At 45.8% G+C, this 15503-nt stretch overlaps 2 protein-coding genes across 2 annotated transcripts in view; one reads left to right on the top strand and one right to left on the bottom strand.

Annotated features, from left to right (window-relative positions):
- LOC107299231 (sodium/glucose cotransporter 2-like) overlaps positions 1–7571 on the top strand; it is a 14594-nt gene extending 7023 nt beyond the window's left edge. The window contains exons 4-8 of the mRNA XM_015828596.1: positions 492–642; positions 1678–1846; positions 3053–3268; positions 6267–6420; positions 7345–7571. Coding sequence (XP_015684082.1) covers positions 492–642; positions 1678–1846; positions 3053–3268; positions 6267–6420; positions 7345–7571 — 917 coding nt within the window. The remainder of the gene's footprint in view (positions 1–491; positions 643–1677; positions 1847–3052; positions 3269–6266; positions 6421–7344) is intronic.
- A 1426-nt stretch (positions 7572–8997) lies between these two features.
- CUNH16orf58 (chromosome unknown C16orf58 homolog) overlaps positions 8998–15503 on the bottom strand; it is a 20983-nt gene continuing 14477 nt past the window's right edge. Inside the window, exons 13-15 of the mRNA XM_015828595.2 lie at positions 14119–14277; positions 11097–11174; positions 8998–9269 (exon numbers count right to left, since the gene is read on the bottom strand). Coding sequence (XP_015684081.1) covers positions 9175–9269; positions 11097–11174; positions 14119–14277 — 332 coding nt within the window. The 3' untranslated portion in view covers positions 8998–9174. The remainder of the gene's footprint in view (positions 9270–11096; positions 11175–14118; positions 14278–15503) is intronic.

Raw genomic sequence — 15503 nt, 5'->3', positions numbered from 1 at the left:
TTTTATTAATTTATGGTTATGCCTTTAAGGTTAAAGCTAAGTTTAAGTGAAAAATATTTGAATATGTTATATGTTATTTAAATACTATGATAAGCTATTTATATATTAATGATATGCCGGATACTTACTTGCTTGTAAAATTATTGATTATATATTACCTTTACCCCCTTCCAAATTTCCCATTTTTCCCTCCCCACCCCTCCCCTGTTTACCATACCTATATTCCTCCCTTGTCTCCCTTTATGGATAAAAAACTCAATAATTTTTTTTTTTTAAAAAAATCAAACGACTTGGCCATCTAGTTGGGACCATCAACAATAATGGAGAGGTTTGGCCAGTCCTACTACACAGAGCAGGGATTGGATTTGGGACTCTACCATTGAATTAGGGGATCCAAGCTCTGTTGTGAATTTAGCCAGCTGTATGATCCAGGTGATGCTGAACGCTGGCATTCATTCCTTCTTCCTCCCCATTATGTTTTATTACGACAGGCCTCCGGGGCCTGATGCTTGCAGTGATGCTGGCAGCCCTCATGAGCTCCCTGGCCTCCATCTTCAACAGCAGCGGCACCCTCTTCACCATGGACATCTACAAACGCTTGAGGCCACAAGCCAATGAGAGGGAGCTGTTGATTGTGGGCCGGTGAGAAAGAGATCTGGGACACCCTATATCCATGTACACTCTTCCCTTGCTACGAAAAACCAACCTCTGCCATCTTGTTAGTCTTCCTCCATGTGGTGTCCTACAGATGTGTTGTGACTCTACTGTAATTCTTGCCATGCTCAGCTAGATGGGGGAAGGTTGGTGATACCAACTCAAAGGATGGCAATATTTTCAAAGAGTGAGGGGAGTTGTACACTGATGTGGGCACCAAAACATTATTCATCATTCATTCATTCATTCATTTTATTAATATTTTCATCCATCCATTCAGGAAGGAGAGGGAGAAGGAAGGAGATTGAAGGAGGAAGGGAGGAAGGAAGGAAGAAAGGAAGGAAGGAAGGAAGGAAGGAAGGAAGGAAGGAAGGAAGGAAGGAAGGAAGGAAGAAGCTTATTATAAGATTGAAGCCTCTTCAGGTCAAACTGGCTCCCTCGTGACTCCGTGTCCATTTCCACACTCACGGCCGGCCACATTGTTTTCTTGGCAACACTACAGAAGTGGCTCCCTCCTGCCTCCCTTGCCTTGTNGAAGGAAGGAAGGAAGGAAGGAAGGAAGGAAGGAAGGAAGGAAGGAAGGAAGGAAGGGAGAGATTGAAGGGGAAGGGAAGGAGATGGATGGAAGGAAGGAAGGAAGGAATCTACGTAATGCACAGCCCTTGAAATCTTGCAAGGTCTGGCAAATTCGTGAGATCTTAACCATTATTTTCTTCAATTTTGGAAGTTGGTCAGCATCATCAAGGATTGTTAATGATACCCACTGGCACTACGTCACTGCAAAACAATACAAGGTTCCCCAAATTTGTCCACTTTGATATTTTTGCCATCCTGCAGGCCATGTCAACTGCATTAGAAACATGAATCTTAGAACTCACTTGAACCACGAGATAAGTAAATTTTACGTGACAGTGAGTACACCCGTGGAAATCCTCTCCCACCCTCAATTAAACCCCACTTTGTAAGCATGTCCCTGTATCCCAGCCAAGGGATAGATTTCCTCTTTGCTGTTTCTCTCTACAGAGTGTGGATCTTGCTGCTTGTGGGCATCAGCATTGCGTGGATCCCTGTGGTACAAGTTGCCCAAGGTGGACAGCTCTTTGACTACATCCAGTCCATCAGCAGTTATCTGGCCCCACCCATTGCTGTCATTTTTCTCCTTGGAGTCTTTGTCAAAAGGCTCAATGAGCAGGTGAGCAGATTAAAAGAAAAAAACACAACCAACCACATTGACAAACGTACTCCACATAAGGAGTGGGATCCATGGAGGGGAACCACAAACACTCAAAATAGAGGAAATAAGAGTACCAGAATTTTAAGCCCAGTTAGAATGGTGGCATCTAGACCACCTAAGCCAATTTGGACTTCCTAGATAGTCAAATAAGACACCATTCAGAGGTTTCAGATACTGGGAAGTTGAAAAATATTATACCCCTAAGAAGGCAGAAGAAAACCACTTCTGTCAAATGCCAAAGTCATCAGGACGTCGGTTGAATAGAATAGAATAGAGTTGGAAGGGACCTTGGAGGTCTTTTAGTCTAGCCCCCTGCTCAAGCAGGAGAACCTATACCATTGCAGACAAGTGACTGTCTAGTCTCTTCTTAAAAACTCCAGTGATGGAGCGCCCACAATTTCTGGAGGCAAGCTGTTCCACTGGTTAATTGTCCTCACTGTCAGGAAGTTTCTCCTTAATTCCAGGTTGCTTCTCTCTTTGGTCAGTTTCCAACCATTGTTTCTCGTCCTGCCCTCTGTTGCTTTGGAGAATAATTTGACCCCCTCTTCTTTGTGGCAGCCCGTCAAATACTGGAAAACTGCTGTCATGTCTCCCCTATTTCTTCTTTTCTTTAGACTAGCCAAACCCAAGTCCTGCAGCTGTTCTTCGTATGTTTTAATCTCCAGGCCTTTGATCATCTTAGTTGCTCTTCTCTGAATTTTTTCCAAGGTCTCTTTTTTATAGTATGGTGACCAAAATTGGCTGCAGTATTCCAGGTGTGGTCTCACTAGGGTTTTATAAAGTAGTACTAATACTTCACGTGATCTATGCCTCTGTTTATACAACCCAGGATTGTATTAGCTTTTTTGGTGGCGGCTGCACACTGCTGGCTCATAGTCAGGTGATCGTCCACTAGGACTCCACAGTCAACTGTTGAAGTCAACTGTTTCATGATATACAGCCTTGGAGATGGGAAAACCTTGGCCTGCTAACATGGAGAACCAGAGATGAAAGAAGTCAATGTCACACACTTCTAAACCTTTTAACAATCATGCTTTCCCCAATTTTTGCAGTGGTCTCTCAGTTTTAGGGGACAGGGAAGGCACCTGAACAGGAATGAAGTGTCCCTGATACAATGTGAAAGCGCCTTCTCGTTTGTTCCTCATCCTCCCTGTTCCTCTTCAGGGTGCATTCTGGGGCATGATGGGAGGACTAGCCATAGGCATGGCCCGAATGATCCCAGAATTCGTCCATGGAACAGGGAGATGTCTCTTCCAAAGCACCTGCCCTCGCCTGATATGCGGAGTCCACTATCTTTACTTCGCCATTATCCTATTCTTGGCTACAGCTGCCATTGCAGTGGGGGTCTCGCTCTGCACTTCTCCGATTCCTGATAAACATGTAAGTACAGGGGGAGTTTGGGGGGGGAGGAAAATAATGCCAGTGCATTGAAATGCAGGTAGTCCTCGACTTACGACCACGATCGGCACCAAAATTTCCCCCGCTAAGCAAGTCGGTTGTTAAGTGACTCGTGCCTGATTTTACCACCTTTTTTTTGCCAAGGTTGCTAAGCGAATCACCACAGTTGTTATCAAGCAGTTGTTAAGCGAATCTGGCTTCCCCCATTGACTTTGCTTGTTGGAAGCCGGTTGGGAAGGTTGCAAATGGCGATCGCAGGACACTTCGGTTGTCGTAAATACAGGCTGGTTGTCAAGAGCCAGAATTACACGGCTGTGGGAACGCTGCGATTGTTGCAAGTGCGAAAACTGGTCGTAAGCCATTGTTTTCGGCGTCATTTTAACTCTGAATGTCACTAAATGAATGGCTGTAAGTTGAGGACTAGCTGTACCTCTTCTGAGACAAGGACCTAAAGGGAGCTTTCTAAGAGTTGTGCCTCCTTCCCTTGTCTACTTAAAGCTCTTCCATTTCAGACCTCCAAGTCATAGAGACAGTGGCCCAGAAAGGCCGCCTCTCTTTTATATAATAAAAGAGGACCAAGAAATCCACAAGAGTCAGACATCTCCTATTTCATGTTATAAACTATAGTTGGGACAATACATTAATACAGAATGTTTGTTGGTATGGGTGTAAGTACATAGTATGTGTTCCATCCATCCATCCATCCATTCCCTCTTTCTTTCTCACTCACGCACACACCTGAATTCAGTACATTTTTAACCAAGTCTGAATTAGCTTTTAATTTCTGGTGGGGGGAGATTTTCTTCTCTCCCCCCCCCCCCCACAATATAAAACATATAAGGAACGGTTGCTGGAATTGGGTATGTCTAGTTTAACAAAGAGAAGGACGAGGGGGGACATGATAGCAGTGTTCCAATATCTCAGGGGCTGCCACAAAGAAGAGGGAGTCAAGCTATTCTCCCAGGCGCCCGAAGGCAGGACAAGAAGCAACGGATGGAAACTGATCAAGGAGAGAAGCAACTTAGAACTAAGGAGAAACTTCCTGACAGTTAGAACAATTAACCAGTGGAACAACCTGCCTCCAGAAGCAGTGAATGCTGCAACACTGGAAGTTTTTAAGAAGAGACTGGACAACAATTTGTCCGAAATGGTGTAGGGCAGGGGTGTCAAACTCAATTTCATTGAGGGCCGCATCAGCATTGCGGTTGCCCTCAGGGGGCCAGATGGGTGCGGCCTACTGGGTGGGCATGGATGGAGTGGGCGTGGCCTACTGGGTGGGCATGGTCAGCTCTACATCATTCGCATCGAGGGTGCCTGTGGGGACCTGGGCAGGAATGGGACAGATCTGAGGGTCTCTGGCAGAAGGGGGTGGGACCAGGGCAAGTGCCAAGGCATGGTGCATTGGAGGAGCCTCACTGTTCCTCTCAGGCCATGTGGGGGGGGCTGGATGGTGGTGCGGGCTGCCGGAGCCCTGGGCAGCAGAGGTCAAATGCCCAGCCTGGCCCTTGAGCACCCGCGGCACCAAGCCCAGCCCCACTTCCTCAAGGCTGCTGCTCAAGGTTCTCCTGGTTCCTCACTGTTTCCAGACAGCCTTGAAGAAATAAGACTGAATGCGTTTCAGCATAGATGGCCACCACAAAATTGTACATTGGTTCCCGGATGGCCTGGGCCAGGGCCAAGGCAGCGGGGGCCGTTCCCTCACTGTTTCCAGGATGGCTTTGCGGGCCACATGAAACCACTTCACGGGCCGCATCCGGCCCCCGGGCCTTGTGTTTGACATGTCTGGTGTAGGATTTCCTGCCAGAGCAGGGGGTTGGACTAGATGACCTCCAAGGTCCCTTCCAACTTTTTTATTATTATTATTATTATTATTATTATTATTATTATTATTATTATTATTATTATTATTATTATTATTATTATTATTATTATTATTATTATTATTATTATTATTATTATTAATTATTATTATTATTATTATTATTATTATTATTATTATTATTATTATTCCAATCTCAACAGTCCATCTGCTATATCTTCCCACCCACCCACTTCTCATCTTCTAATTGGACCCTGGTTTTCTGGGACACACATTCTTTCCGGGCCCTAAGCTGGTCCACAAACCTCTTTACCGGCAACTGAATTATTTACAAGTTGTTCTTCATAGGCACTAACAGGGATGCCAAAGAAAATGAGGGATGGTGGTATCAGGTAGATTCCTGGGAAAAGACCTGGAATCACTCACCTCCCTCACTCAGAAATGGATCGCTTGACAATTGAATGCAGTCATTTACAGCAGGGCTTTTCAACATTTTCACCCATTGTACCACTTTTAGGATATGGCAATATCTGAGTACCACCAGTCGCCTAGCAAGGTGTCAAAAACTTGATGACCCCCCCCCCAAAAAGGAAAAAAGTGATAAAGTACAGGTAGTCCTCAACTTACAACAGTTCGCTTAGAACTGTCATAAATATGAATCAGTTGCCAAGCATCTGAATGTAAATCACAAGACCCTGGAGATGCTGCAACATTCCAGATGATTGGTGCTTCTTCTGGGCTCAGCAGAAGTGCCAGGATCAGCGCCGAGCTCCAGCTGGAGCCTGGCACTGATCCTGGCGCTTCCACTGAGCCCTGACAGTCCCGAAAAAGCACTGATCCTGGCAATTCTGCTGAGCCCTGACAGCCCTGCAGCTCCAGCCATCTCTTGCTCAGGCTTGTGCGGTGCTGCCACCGGTTCAGCTCATTCCTCTCCCCCGCTACCATTTTTCTAGGATGGTCACGTACCACCTGCCAGGTGCCAATGTACCACAGGTGGTCCCCGTACCACTGGTTCAAAAGCCCTGATTTATAGAGCCGAACTAATCTTTTCCGGTTTGTTGCCCATCTTGAGTTGGGCAACCGTTCCCAGGGTCCCCTTCCCCACCCAGTTATTCTGTTTCACCATTTGTGCATCTCAAAACTTCTATTCTGCCAACCCAGCTGCATCGCCTGGTATTCAGCCTCAGGCACAGTAAGGAGACACGGGTCGATCTGGATACGGAAGAGGAGGAGGAAGCAAAACAGCATAGACAGCGGGAAGCAGAGAATGCAGCCACCAAGAACGGAAGACCAGAGCTGGTCCTAGAAATGGATGGTGAGGGGATGTTGTGTGTTTATTTATTTGGCTTATAATTCTCCTCCATTCAGGAGCTCAAAGCAGAGCCCATTTGGTGTAGTGCAGGGGTAGGCAACCTTGGCTCTTTTATGACTCGTGGACTTCAACTCCCAGAATTCCTGAGCCAGCATGGCTCAGCTTGGAAACTCTCCCTTTCCCCTCAGCATGGCTGGCTCAGGAATTCTGGGAGTTGAAGTCCACGAGTCATAAAAGAGCCAAGGTTGCCTACCCCTGGTGTAGTGGTTAAAGTACTGGCCTAGAATCCAGGAAACGATGCATTCTAGTCCCGCCTTAGGCAGGAAAGCCAGCTGGGTGAGTTTGGCCAATCACCAGGAGACTGAAAGTTCTAGTCCCACCTTAGACATCAAAGCTGACTGGGTGACTTTGGGCCAATCACTCTTTCTCAGCTCAACCCACCTCACAGGGTTGTCGTTGTGGGGACAAAGAGGAAGGAGAAGTATTATTGCCAAATTGAGTTACTTACAAAGTACTTTTATTATTTTTAAAGTACCTTTATTACTTATATAGCAATAAAGGCAGGATACAAATTAAATAAATAAAATAGGAGTCCTTTTTCCTTTGAGGTAGGCTGGGTGGGAGAGCATGACCGGTCCAAAAATCACCTAGTGAGGGTAGACCTGAATCTGGGTCTCCCCAATGCCAGTCCAACCCCTTAACCACTACACCACACTAGTTCTTACATGGTATTTTTTGGGAAGCAAGATGCAGCCTTTCTAAAATACACATCCAAACAATTGTAGTGTGTCCCCAAATCATCAAATTTTCTTAAGTGTGTTTGTGTGTGAGACTTTCCTTTTGAGTTTGCCCTTGTCACAATTTCACAATCATCACAATGTTTTGAGAGAACTCTTAACCTCAGATACCTCTTCCCTCTCCACCCAGATCCCAAAACAATGACCTCCTGTGGCCGGCTACGCCAAGGCCTGGACTGGTTTTGTGGAATGAATTCCGGCAGCCCAAAGGAGCCAGAACTGAACCCAGAAGAGAAGGACGAGGATCTCCAGCATCTGGCAGGCATCACAAACCACACGCTGTGGAAACAGGTGGTCAACACCAACGCTATGATCATGATGGCTCTTGCCATCTTCATGTGGGGCTACTATGCCTGAGGATCCTCACCAGCTCCATAGAATATGTTACTCACCAACCCCTCCAGCTACATCCCATCAACCCATCAGCCCCAGAGGAACAACAGGAGCAAAAAGATGGAATCAGAAATAGGAGGGACTTCACAACTGTCATCTGAGTCACCTGCCATCATCCAAGTTCCAAAGATCTAACTACGACATCCAAGTCAACATCCATCAAAACTCATCACAACTAACTCTTTGGAAGGTCATTTTAAGTTATATTACATCATGAAAGAGACAAGCCACTCAAAACTGTTAACAGCTGGAATTAGGGAGAAACTCATCCTTCTTCTTAAGTGTCGAGATGATAAGGAATGTTCAGTTTTCACAGTCTTAGAAACCATGTTAGGCAGGAAACACCAAGGCCACGTGCTAAATTCCAAATTAAACTGATTTATTGGTTGTGCCTATGCATGGGAATCTAGTCAACTATGAGTTAGCACCATTTTGGTGCTAGATAAGGGTTGATGGGATTCAAGAGGGGTTAGATTCAGTCTGTTTGTGGATATGTAACGACTCTAGGCCGATTTTGACTCCATTCCCCCAGGCTCTTTCTTCTACAACATTTTCTTCCTTATTGTAATTTCACAACTGGTCACCTAAACTATCTCTAATTATGATTATATATAATTTTCCAGACTGCATGTTTATCATGATATGCTTGCCTCAATGTCCCTCACAAATATTTATGCTCCCCAACTTTATGCACCTCCCATGTTCCCCACTTATTCCACTCTTCAACATTGCGTCATATTCCAATTCATCCCTTTCAAATTTTTGGAAAAAAGAGAGAGAAGAGACAGAGAGACAAAAAGAAAACAAACTGTATATTCGGAATAGGGAAGAGAACAAACGAATCATAGCATCCGTGTATACTAGACAGGAGACAAGGGAACAGACATGAAAGAACGTGGATATACTTCTCTTTGGGGTACAAAATCAAATTTGTGAGGTAAAAATTTTTGTAAACAAAAAGAAGACTTCCCCATACTGAACAAGGCACCATACTGGATACCGGCTTAGAAAGGCAAAATCAAGGCGTACACATAGTCCTCATTTAGCAACTGCCTCAGACAGTGACCATTTGCAGTTACAATAGGGATGCAAAAGTAACTTTGCAACCGAGCCTCGCATTTATGACCTTTGCAGGTCTGTAAAGCAAAGAAAAGCTGAGGTAAGATCATAAGCACAGTTGTAATTTATTTAACAGCCACTCCAATTAACGACCAAGTTGTCAGTCCCTACTGTGGTTGCTAAATGAGGATTACCTATCCAATTAAATACACATCTCTTAGTCTTGCAGGGATGCTATGAAGGTATACATTAGCTTTACCCCCCCCCCCAAAGGCAAAATATATAAACACTTCATCACATTTAAAAAAAATAATTGGAAAGAAATGAAATCTTATGTTGTCAGCACCTCATCTTTATTTTACAGTTAAGGAGTGGTAAACTGAGGCAAGGCAAATCCAAATCTACAGTTGCTTTTGTAAAAGATGACCCCCAAGGAAACCAGGATCCCCTCCTTTTCTATGATTGAATAAATCAGGTTCTTGGAATAAAAATTCTTCCAGAATCAGAATCAGAGCATTTTCTTCTCAGCGCTGAGCCACTCCATCCGCCATTCCTCGGGGCCCAGGAGGTTTCGACTGGTTACCCATCCAGCGGATGTCAGTCCTTGGAAGCACAAGAGAACCCAAAGTGAACAGAAAGGATTGGGTATATCTATAAACACCGCACCCTAACCTCGGTTTCTATCTTTCTGGGCAAGGTACAAGAGATACAAGTGTAAACAGCATTAGAAATTCGAAACTACAGTAGTCCTCACTTACCCATTGCAATAGGATCTGAGACTCCGTCGCAAGGTGACTAGATTGTTAACTGAAAAATCATGTGACCGTCTTTGAATTACAATGCAAGATTGTCCATGGGGATTCTCAGTCATCCAGGTCATGGTTGTTCCAAAACTGCTTTTTCAAAAGGCAACTGGACTTTGTTTTTCTCTGAGGATGTTTCGCTTCTCATCCAAGAAGCTTCTTCAGCTCTGACCTTGGATGAGAAGCGAAACGTCCTCAAGGAAAAACGAAGTCCAGTTGCCTTTTGAAAAAAGCACTTTGGGGACAACGGGAGTTTGTCATTTCTGGCTGTGGCCATTAAGTGAATGACCACAAGTTGCGAAGTACAATGTCACACTGTGACTTGTGACTTCCGCCAGCTTCTCCGTTGACTCTGTCAGAAGCCAGCAATGAAGGTCACAAATGACATTCACATGAACCCAGCATGTCTGCAGTTTTGAGGACCTATCGTTAAGTCTTCTTGTTCAGCACTGTCATAAAGTCAAACAGTCACCGAACAAAGGGTGAGTAAGTGAAGACTTCCTATATCTGGTTTAATTTAAAAAAAAAAAATTGGGCAGAGCTGCGACTGACACTTAGAAGCACTCCCAGAGTGCTGGGAAAAGCTTTGAACAAGGATGATTTCATATCTTCAAAGGACTCTGGAATCTTTTGTTGCTCTTTAGGGCTGCATTAATCAGCTTTTCTCAACTTTGGCTACTTGCAGATGCGTGGACTTCAACTCCCAGAATTCCTTAATGGCTGAGGAATTATGGGGGGTGAAGTCTACACAACTTCAAATGGCCAAGGTTGACAAAAACTGATTTAAATCTTTCCCTTTTAGTCAGCACTGGGGGGGTGGGAATGGCAGTGTGACCTCAGAGGTCATGTAAGACACTTTTGTAGCTGCTGGAGGCTACTCTGATCACCTGCTAAAAGCTGAGGGCATCATGTCCCGCTATTTTGAGGTGGAAAACACACAAGAGCTACTAAAACAGGCATTATCATAATTAAAGAGCAAACACTCACACCCCAACTTCCCATTGATCATGGTTCCATCCACATGAATATGACCCTATCCCAGGGGTAGTCAACCTTGGCTCTTTTATGACTCGTGGACTTCAACTCCCAGAATTCCTGAGCCAGCCATGCTGAGGGGAAAGGGAGAGTTTCCAAGCTGAGCCATGCTGGCTCAGGAATTCTGGGAGTTGAAGTCCACGAGTCATGAAAGAGCCAAGGTTGCCCACCCCTGTCCTATGCTCTTGAGACCCTCAGCCCCCTCCCCTCCCCAATATGAGTGGTCCCTGGCCATCCATACAATGCCAATATACAGTTATACAATTGAACTGTATCACTGAACATCAAAAAAGCATTTAAAGGTGTAGACCAGGGGTAGTCAACCTTGGCTCTTTTATGACTTGTGGACTTCAACTCCCAGAATTCCTGAGCCAGCATGGCTCAGCTTGGAAACCTCTCCCTTTCCCCTCAGCATGGCTGGCTCAGGAATTCTGGGAGTTGAAGTCCACGAGTCATAAAAGAGCCAAAGTTGACTACCCCTGGTGTAGACTGACTTCATGGACAGAACCTCTTGAAAAGTGAGATTTGAGCTTGCTTGGTGCTGAATCCAGGATTTAAACGAAAACTCAGTTTCTAAATTTCCACCACGCACCTGCCAGGAATTTGGGAAATATCCTATCTAAGAACTGATGCATTTCGGAATTTATCCTGGGATCCTCTTTACCGGATTCTGAAAAGCAGGAAAAGGAAGAAAAAACATGAGGAAGAGCCTGCACGGCAGATTTGTGCTTGCCATAAAGGAGAGAAAACGGGGGGGGGGACCCTTTGTAAATGGAAGAAAAGCAAAGTTTGAGTCCCTGGAAGGATAAATGCGAAAGAGATTAATTCACAAACAAGATACAAGTTGGCTTGCCAGGAACTGTATAACTTTTTCCAAATGCTGCAGGGGAGAGAATGAGAACATAAGCAGGACGTTTATAGGCTAGTTCCCAACTTACGGCCACAACTGAACCCAACATTTCTGTTGCTAAGCAAGACCGTAGTTAAGTGAGTTTTGCCCCATTGTATGACCTTTCTTGCCATAGCTGTTAAGGGAATCCCTGCAGCTGTTCAGTCAGTAACACGGTTGTTAAGTGAGTCTGGCTTCCCCACTGACTTTGCCTGTCAGAAGGTCGCAAAAGATGATCACGTGACCCTGGGACAATGCAACCGTCTTAAATATGAGCCCGTTGCCAAGCGTCCAAATTCTGATCACCTGACCCTGGGGATGCTTGCAAAAACGGATGCTTGTGAAAAACGGTCATAAGTCACTTTTTCCAGTGCCATTGTAACTTCAAACTGTCCTAAAGGAATGGTTGTAAGTCGAGGACTATCTTTACCAACCATCCACCTTACCAAGTATCCACTATAGCAGTGTTTCTCAACCTTGACAATTTTAAGGCATGTGGACTTCAACTCCCAGAATTCCACAGCCAGCATTGCTGGCTGTGGAATTCTGGGAGTTGAAGTCCACATGCCTTAAAATTGTCAAGGTTGAGAAACACTGCACTATAGGATGAGCAACCTCCCTCTTCTCCCTGCCCCCAAAGCCTTTGGGGTAGCCTGAGGTAAATGGCCACCTCCATCTCCAAATCTCTTCAGTCTCCCATAGGCTCCACCTGCCTCGAAAAGGCCTACCGGACAGCAGTTGTGTCGGTTGCAAGGAACACAATTGACCTGAGGAAGGTGGTGCAAACACCTTGGTCATCGTTTGCAAGCCTCTTCTCAACTGATTAGATCTGAGGCAGGCAGCGGAAAACATCTCACTGGCAGAAGACTGGGGGGAAAATATGAGGATACAACTGCAGTGGGCCATTCTGTGCATCTCACACTATGATGGTGATGGTTGCTTAACGGCCATTCATAGTTACAGCGGACCCCCCCCCCCCAAAAAAAGCTCCAGGCTCCATTACAGTTGTATGTCAAGGACTATCTGTAATATGGTGGAATAAACCCCTCAAAAGCTACTTATGAGCCAATCCCCAAGTAATGGCCACTATAGCACCCCCTGTAGTTGTTCACCTTTACAACCAACCACAGGGACACCATAGCTTCCCTGCCGGTCTTCCCCCATTCCTCTCCCCCAGGTTCCCATTGGCCAGGGGTCGGCAACCTTGGCTCTTTTATGACTCGTGGACTTCAACTCCCAGAATTCCTGAGCCAGCATGGCTCAGCTTGGAAACCTCTCTCTTTCCCCTCAGCATGGCTGGCTCAGGAATTCTGGGAGTTGAAGTCCACGAGTCATAAAAGAGCCAAGGTTGACTACCCCTGCCATAGGCCTTCCCCTCCCCCACTGGATTCCCCCAGGCCTTAGGCCTGATTCCCACCCCATCAGGTCCCACACCCTCCTCCTCCTCCTCCTCACTTACCTTTTGTAGAGCTCCGGTGCTTTCGGCAGTGCCAGAATAGATGGCTTCATTGTGTGGGCCATTGTGTGGCGTGATTCAGGAAGTGACCACCATGCTCCCAGCAGCCGCATGAAATTCTAATAGCTGGGAACATGGCTGCTGCTTCCAGAATCGCACCACATGGCCGAGCGACAAAGCGTCCCGTTCTGCTTCACTAACACAGCCTGCACAGCGCTGAGAAAAGCTCCGGGCTCCATTACGGTCGTATGTCGAGGACTACTTGTAATGTGCTGGAGCAAAAGGGATACCCACCCTAACAGACAATTGGGACCACCAAGAGATGTCTTTCTCAGTCCCATCTAACAAGACATGCCAGAAAAGAACCTGTGACGTGAATTTCCAGTTTCACCAAGTTATGACGCGTCCTCTAGATCAGGGCTTTTCAACCAGTGGTACGGGTACCACCTGTGGTACATTGGCACCTGGCAGGTGGTACGCGACCATCCTAGAAAAGTGGTAGCGGGGAAGGGGAATGAGCTGAACCGGTGGCAGCACCGCACAAGCCTGAGCAAGAGATGGCTGGAGCTGCAGGGCTGTCAGGGCTCAGCGGAAGTGCCAGGATCAGCGCTTCTTCGGGACTGTCAGGGCTCAGTGGAAGCGCCAGGATCAGCGCCAGGCTCCAGCTGGAGCTCGGCACTGATCCTGGCGCTTCTGCTGAGCCCAGAAGAAGCACTGATCAGCTGGAATATTGCAGCATCTCCAGGGTCTTGTGATTTACATTCAGATGCTTGGCAACTGATTCATATTTATGACGGTCACAGTGTCCCAGGGTCATGTGAAGTGACCAAAACCTGCTGCAACCACCCAGCAGATGGGGGGGAATAAAAACCAAACAACCCCCCACCCCACCCCCGCTGCCAATCCTCAGCAGAAATGCTCACAACAATGAAAACTTCGGACAGGAGGAAGAGCGCCACCGGGCAGGCGGGCAGGTGTTTTGCTCGGCTGTGCCTTGGGGGGCACTTTTTTCAGTGCCATTGTAACTTCGAACAGTCACTAAGCGAACTGTTGTAAGTTGAGGACTACCTGTACTTTATCACTTTTTTCCTTTTTTTTTTTAGTCATCAACTTTTTGACACCTTGCTAGGCGACTGGTGGTACTCGGATATTGCCATATCCTAAAAGTGGTACAATTGGTGAAAAGGTTGAAAAGCCCTGCTCTAGATTGCCCCCCCTCCCCTGTTCACAATTCGTTTCTTCCTCCCAATTCACTCCCCAGGTCATCACCTTTACATAATTGATGCTGCAAATTCAGGAGGGACTCTCTTTCCAAGGCACAAGTTTCCACATCTTCATAGAGTAAGGCCTCTAGAAGAAGGGCGTGGGTATAGGCTTTAATCACATCCACACTGCCCGCTTGCCGATGGAGCAGGATGGAGATCACCCCTGCAGAGGAGGAAAGGAAGTCAATGTACAGACAGGCATGGGAAGATCCTGGATGGGCTCCCTCTTGGGAACACTTCAGATCCAGATCAATATTATTCTGGATCAAAGTCCAGAAAAAAAAACAGAAATGGACAGCTCGTCTTGGATAATGGTCAAAACACCGTTGAGCTCCGAAGGACACCCTATATTCTTCGCTATACAGGAAGTGCTCAACTTACAGCCCTGGTGGCGCAGTGGTTACAATGCAGTACTGCAGGCTACTTCTGCTGACTGCCGGCTGCCGGCAGATCGAGTCTCGCCAGGCTCAAGGTTGACTCAGCCTTCCATCCTTCCAAGGTCGGTAAAATGAGGACCCAGATTTTGGGGGGCAATATGCTGACTCTGTAAACCGCTTACAGAGGGCTGTAAAGCACTGTGAAGTGGTATATAAGTCTAAGTGCTATTGCTATTGCTTACGATCACATTTCTAGTTGTTAAGTGAGTTTTGCCCCATTTTATGACCTTTTTTGCCAGGCTTGTTAAGTGAGTTACTGCAGATAAGTTAAATAACTTAGTTGTCAAGTGAGTCTGGCTTCCCCATTGACTTTGCTTGTCAGAAGGTTGCAAGAAGTGATCACATGACCCCAGGACACTGCAACCGTCATAAATAAGAGTCAGTTGCCAAGCCTCTGAATTTTGATCACGTGATCATGGAGATGCTGCAACCGTTGTTAGGGTGAAAAACGGTCCTAAGTCTAAATGAGCTGTTCTAAGTCGAGGACTACCTGTAGTTTATATCTCAAAATAAATTGTGGTGCCAACAACTCCAAAGATCAAATCTCCAAATATAATCATAATTCATCCATAGGTCAAGGAATAAGAACAGTACAAAATCAGCAAATAAAATTAGGAAAGCATGCAAAGAGTATATAATCTCTCTTCGTTTGTGTTGGGACTTCAATTCCCAACCAGTGTGGCAGAGGAACGTCTGTAGATTACATGTAGTCCTCGACTTACAACCGTTTGTTTAGTGACCATTCAAAGTTACTTATTTATTTATTTATTTATTTTTCCAACTTCTATGCCGCCCTTCTCCCCACGGGACTCAGGGCGGCTCACAGCATATTAAAAAACAACACAAAAAACATTTCCCCTATAAAACCAATTAAAAACCAAATATATTTATGGCTGTGTCATTATTAAAATCTTTAAAAAAATTTTCCCTATTTAAAATTCACCCTAGGTCA

Source organism: Protobothrops mucrosquamatus, unplaced genomic scaffold, assembly GCF_001527695.2.
Source record: "Protobothrops mucrosquamatus isolate PMUCROS unplaced genomic scaffold, P.Mucros_1.0 scaffold4697, whole genome shotgun sequence".
NCBI classification, from domain to species: Eukaryota; Metazoa; Chordata; class Lepidosauria; order Squamata; family Viperidae; genus Protobothrops; species Protobothrops mucrosquamatus.
The sequence above is the reverse complement of the archived record's forward strand: the minus strand, read 5'-3'. Positions and strand labels throughout refer to the sequence as shown.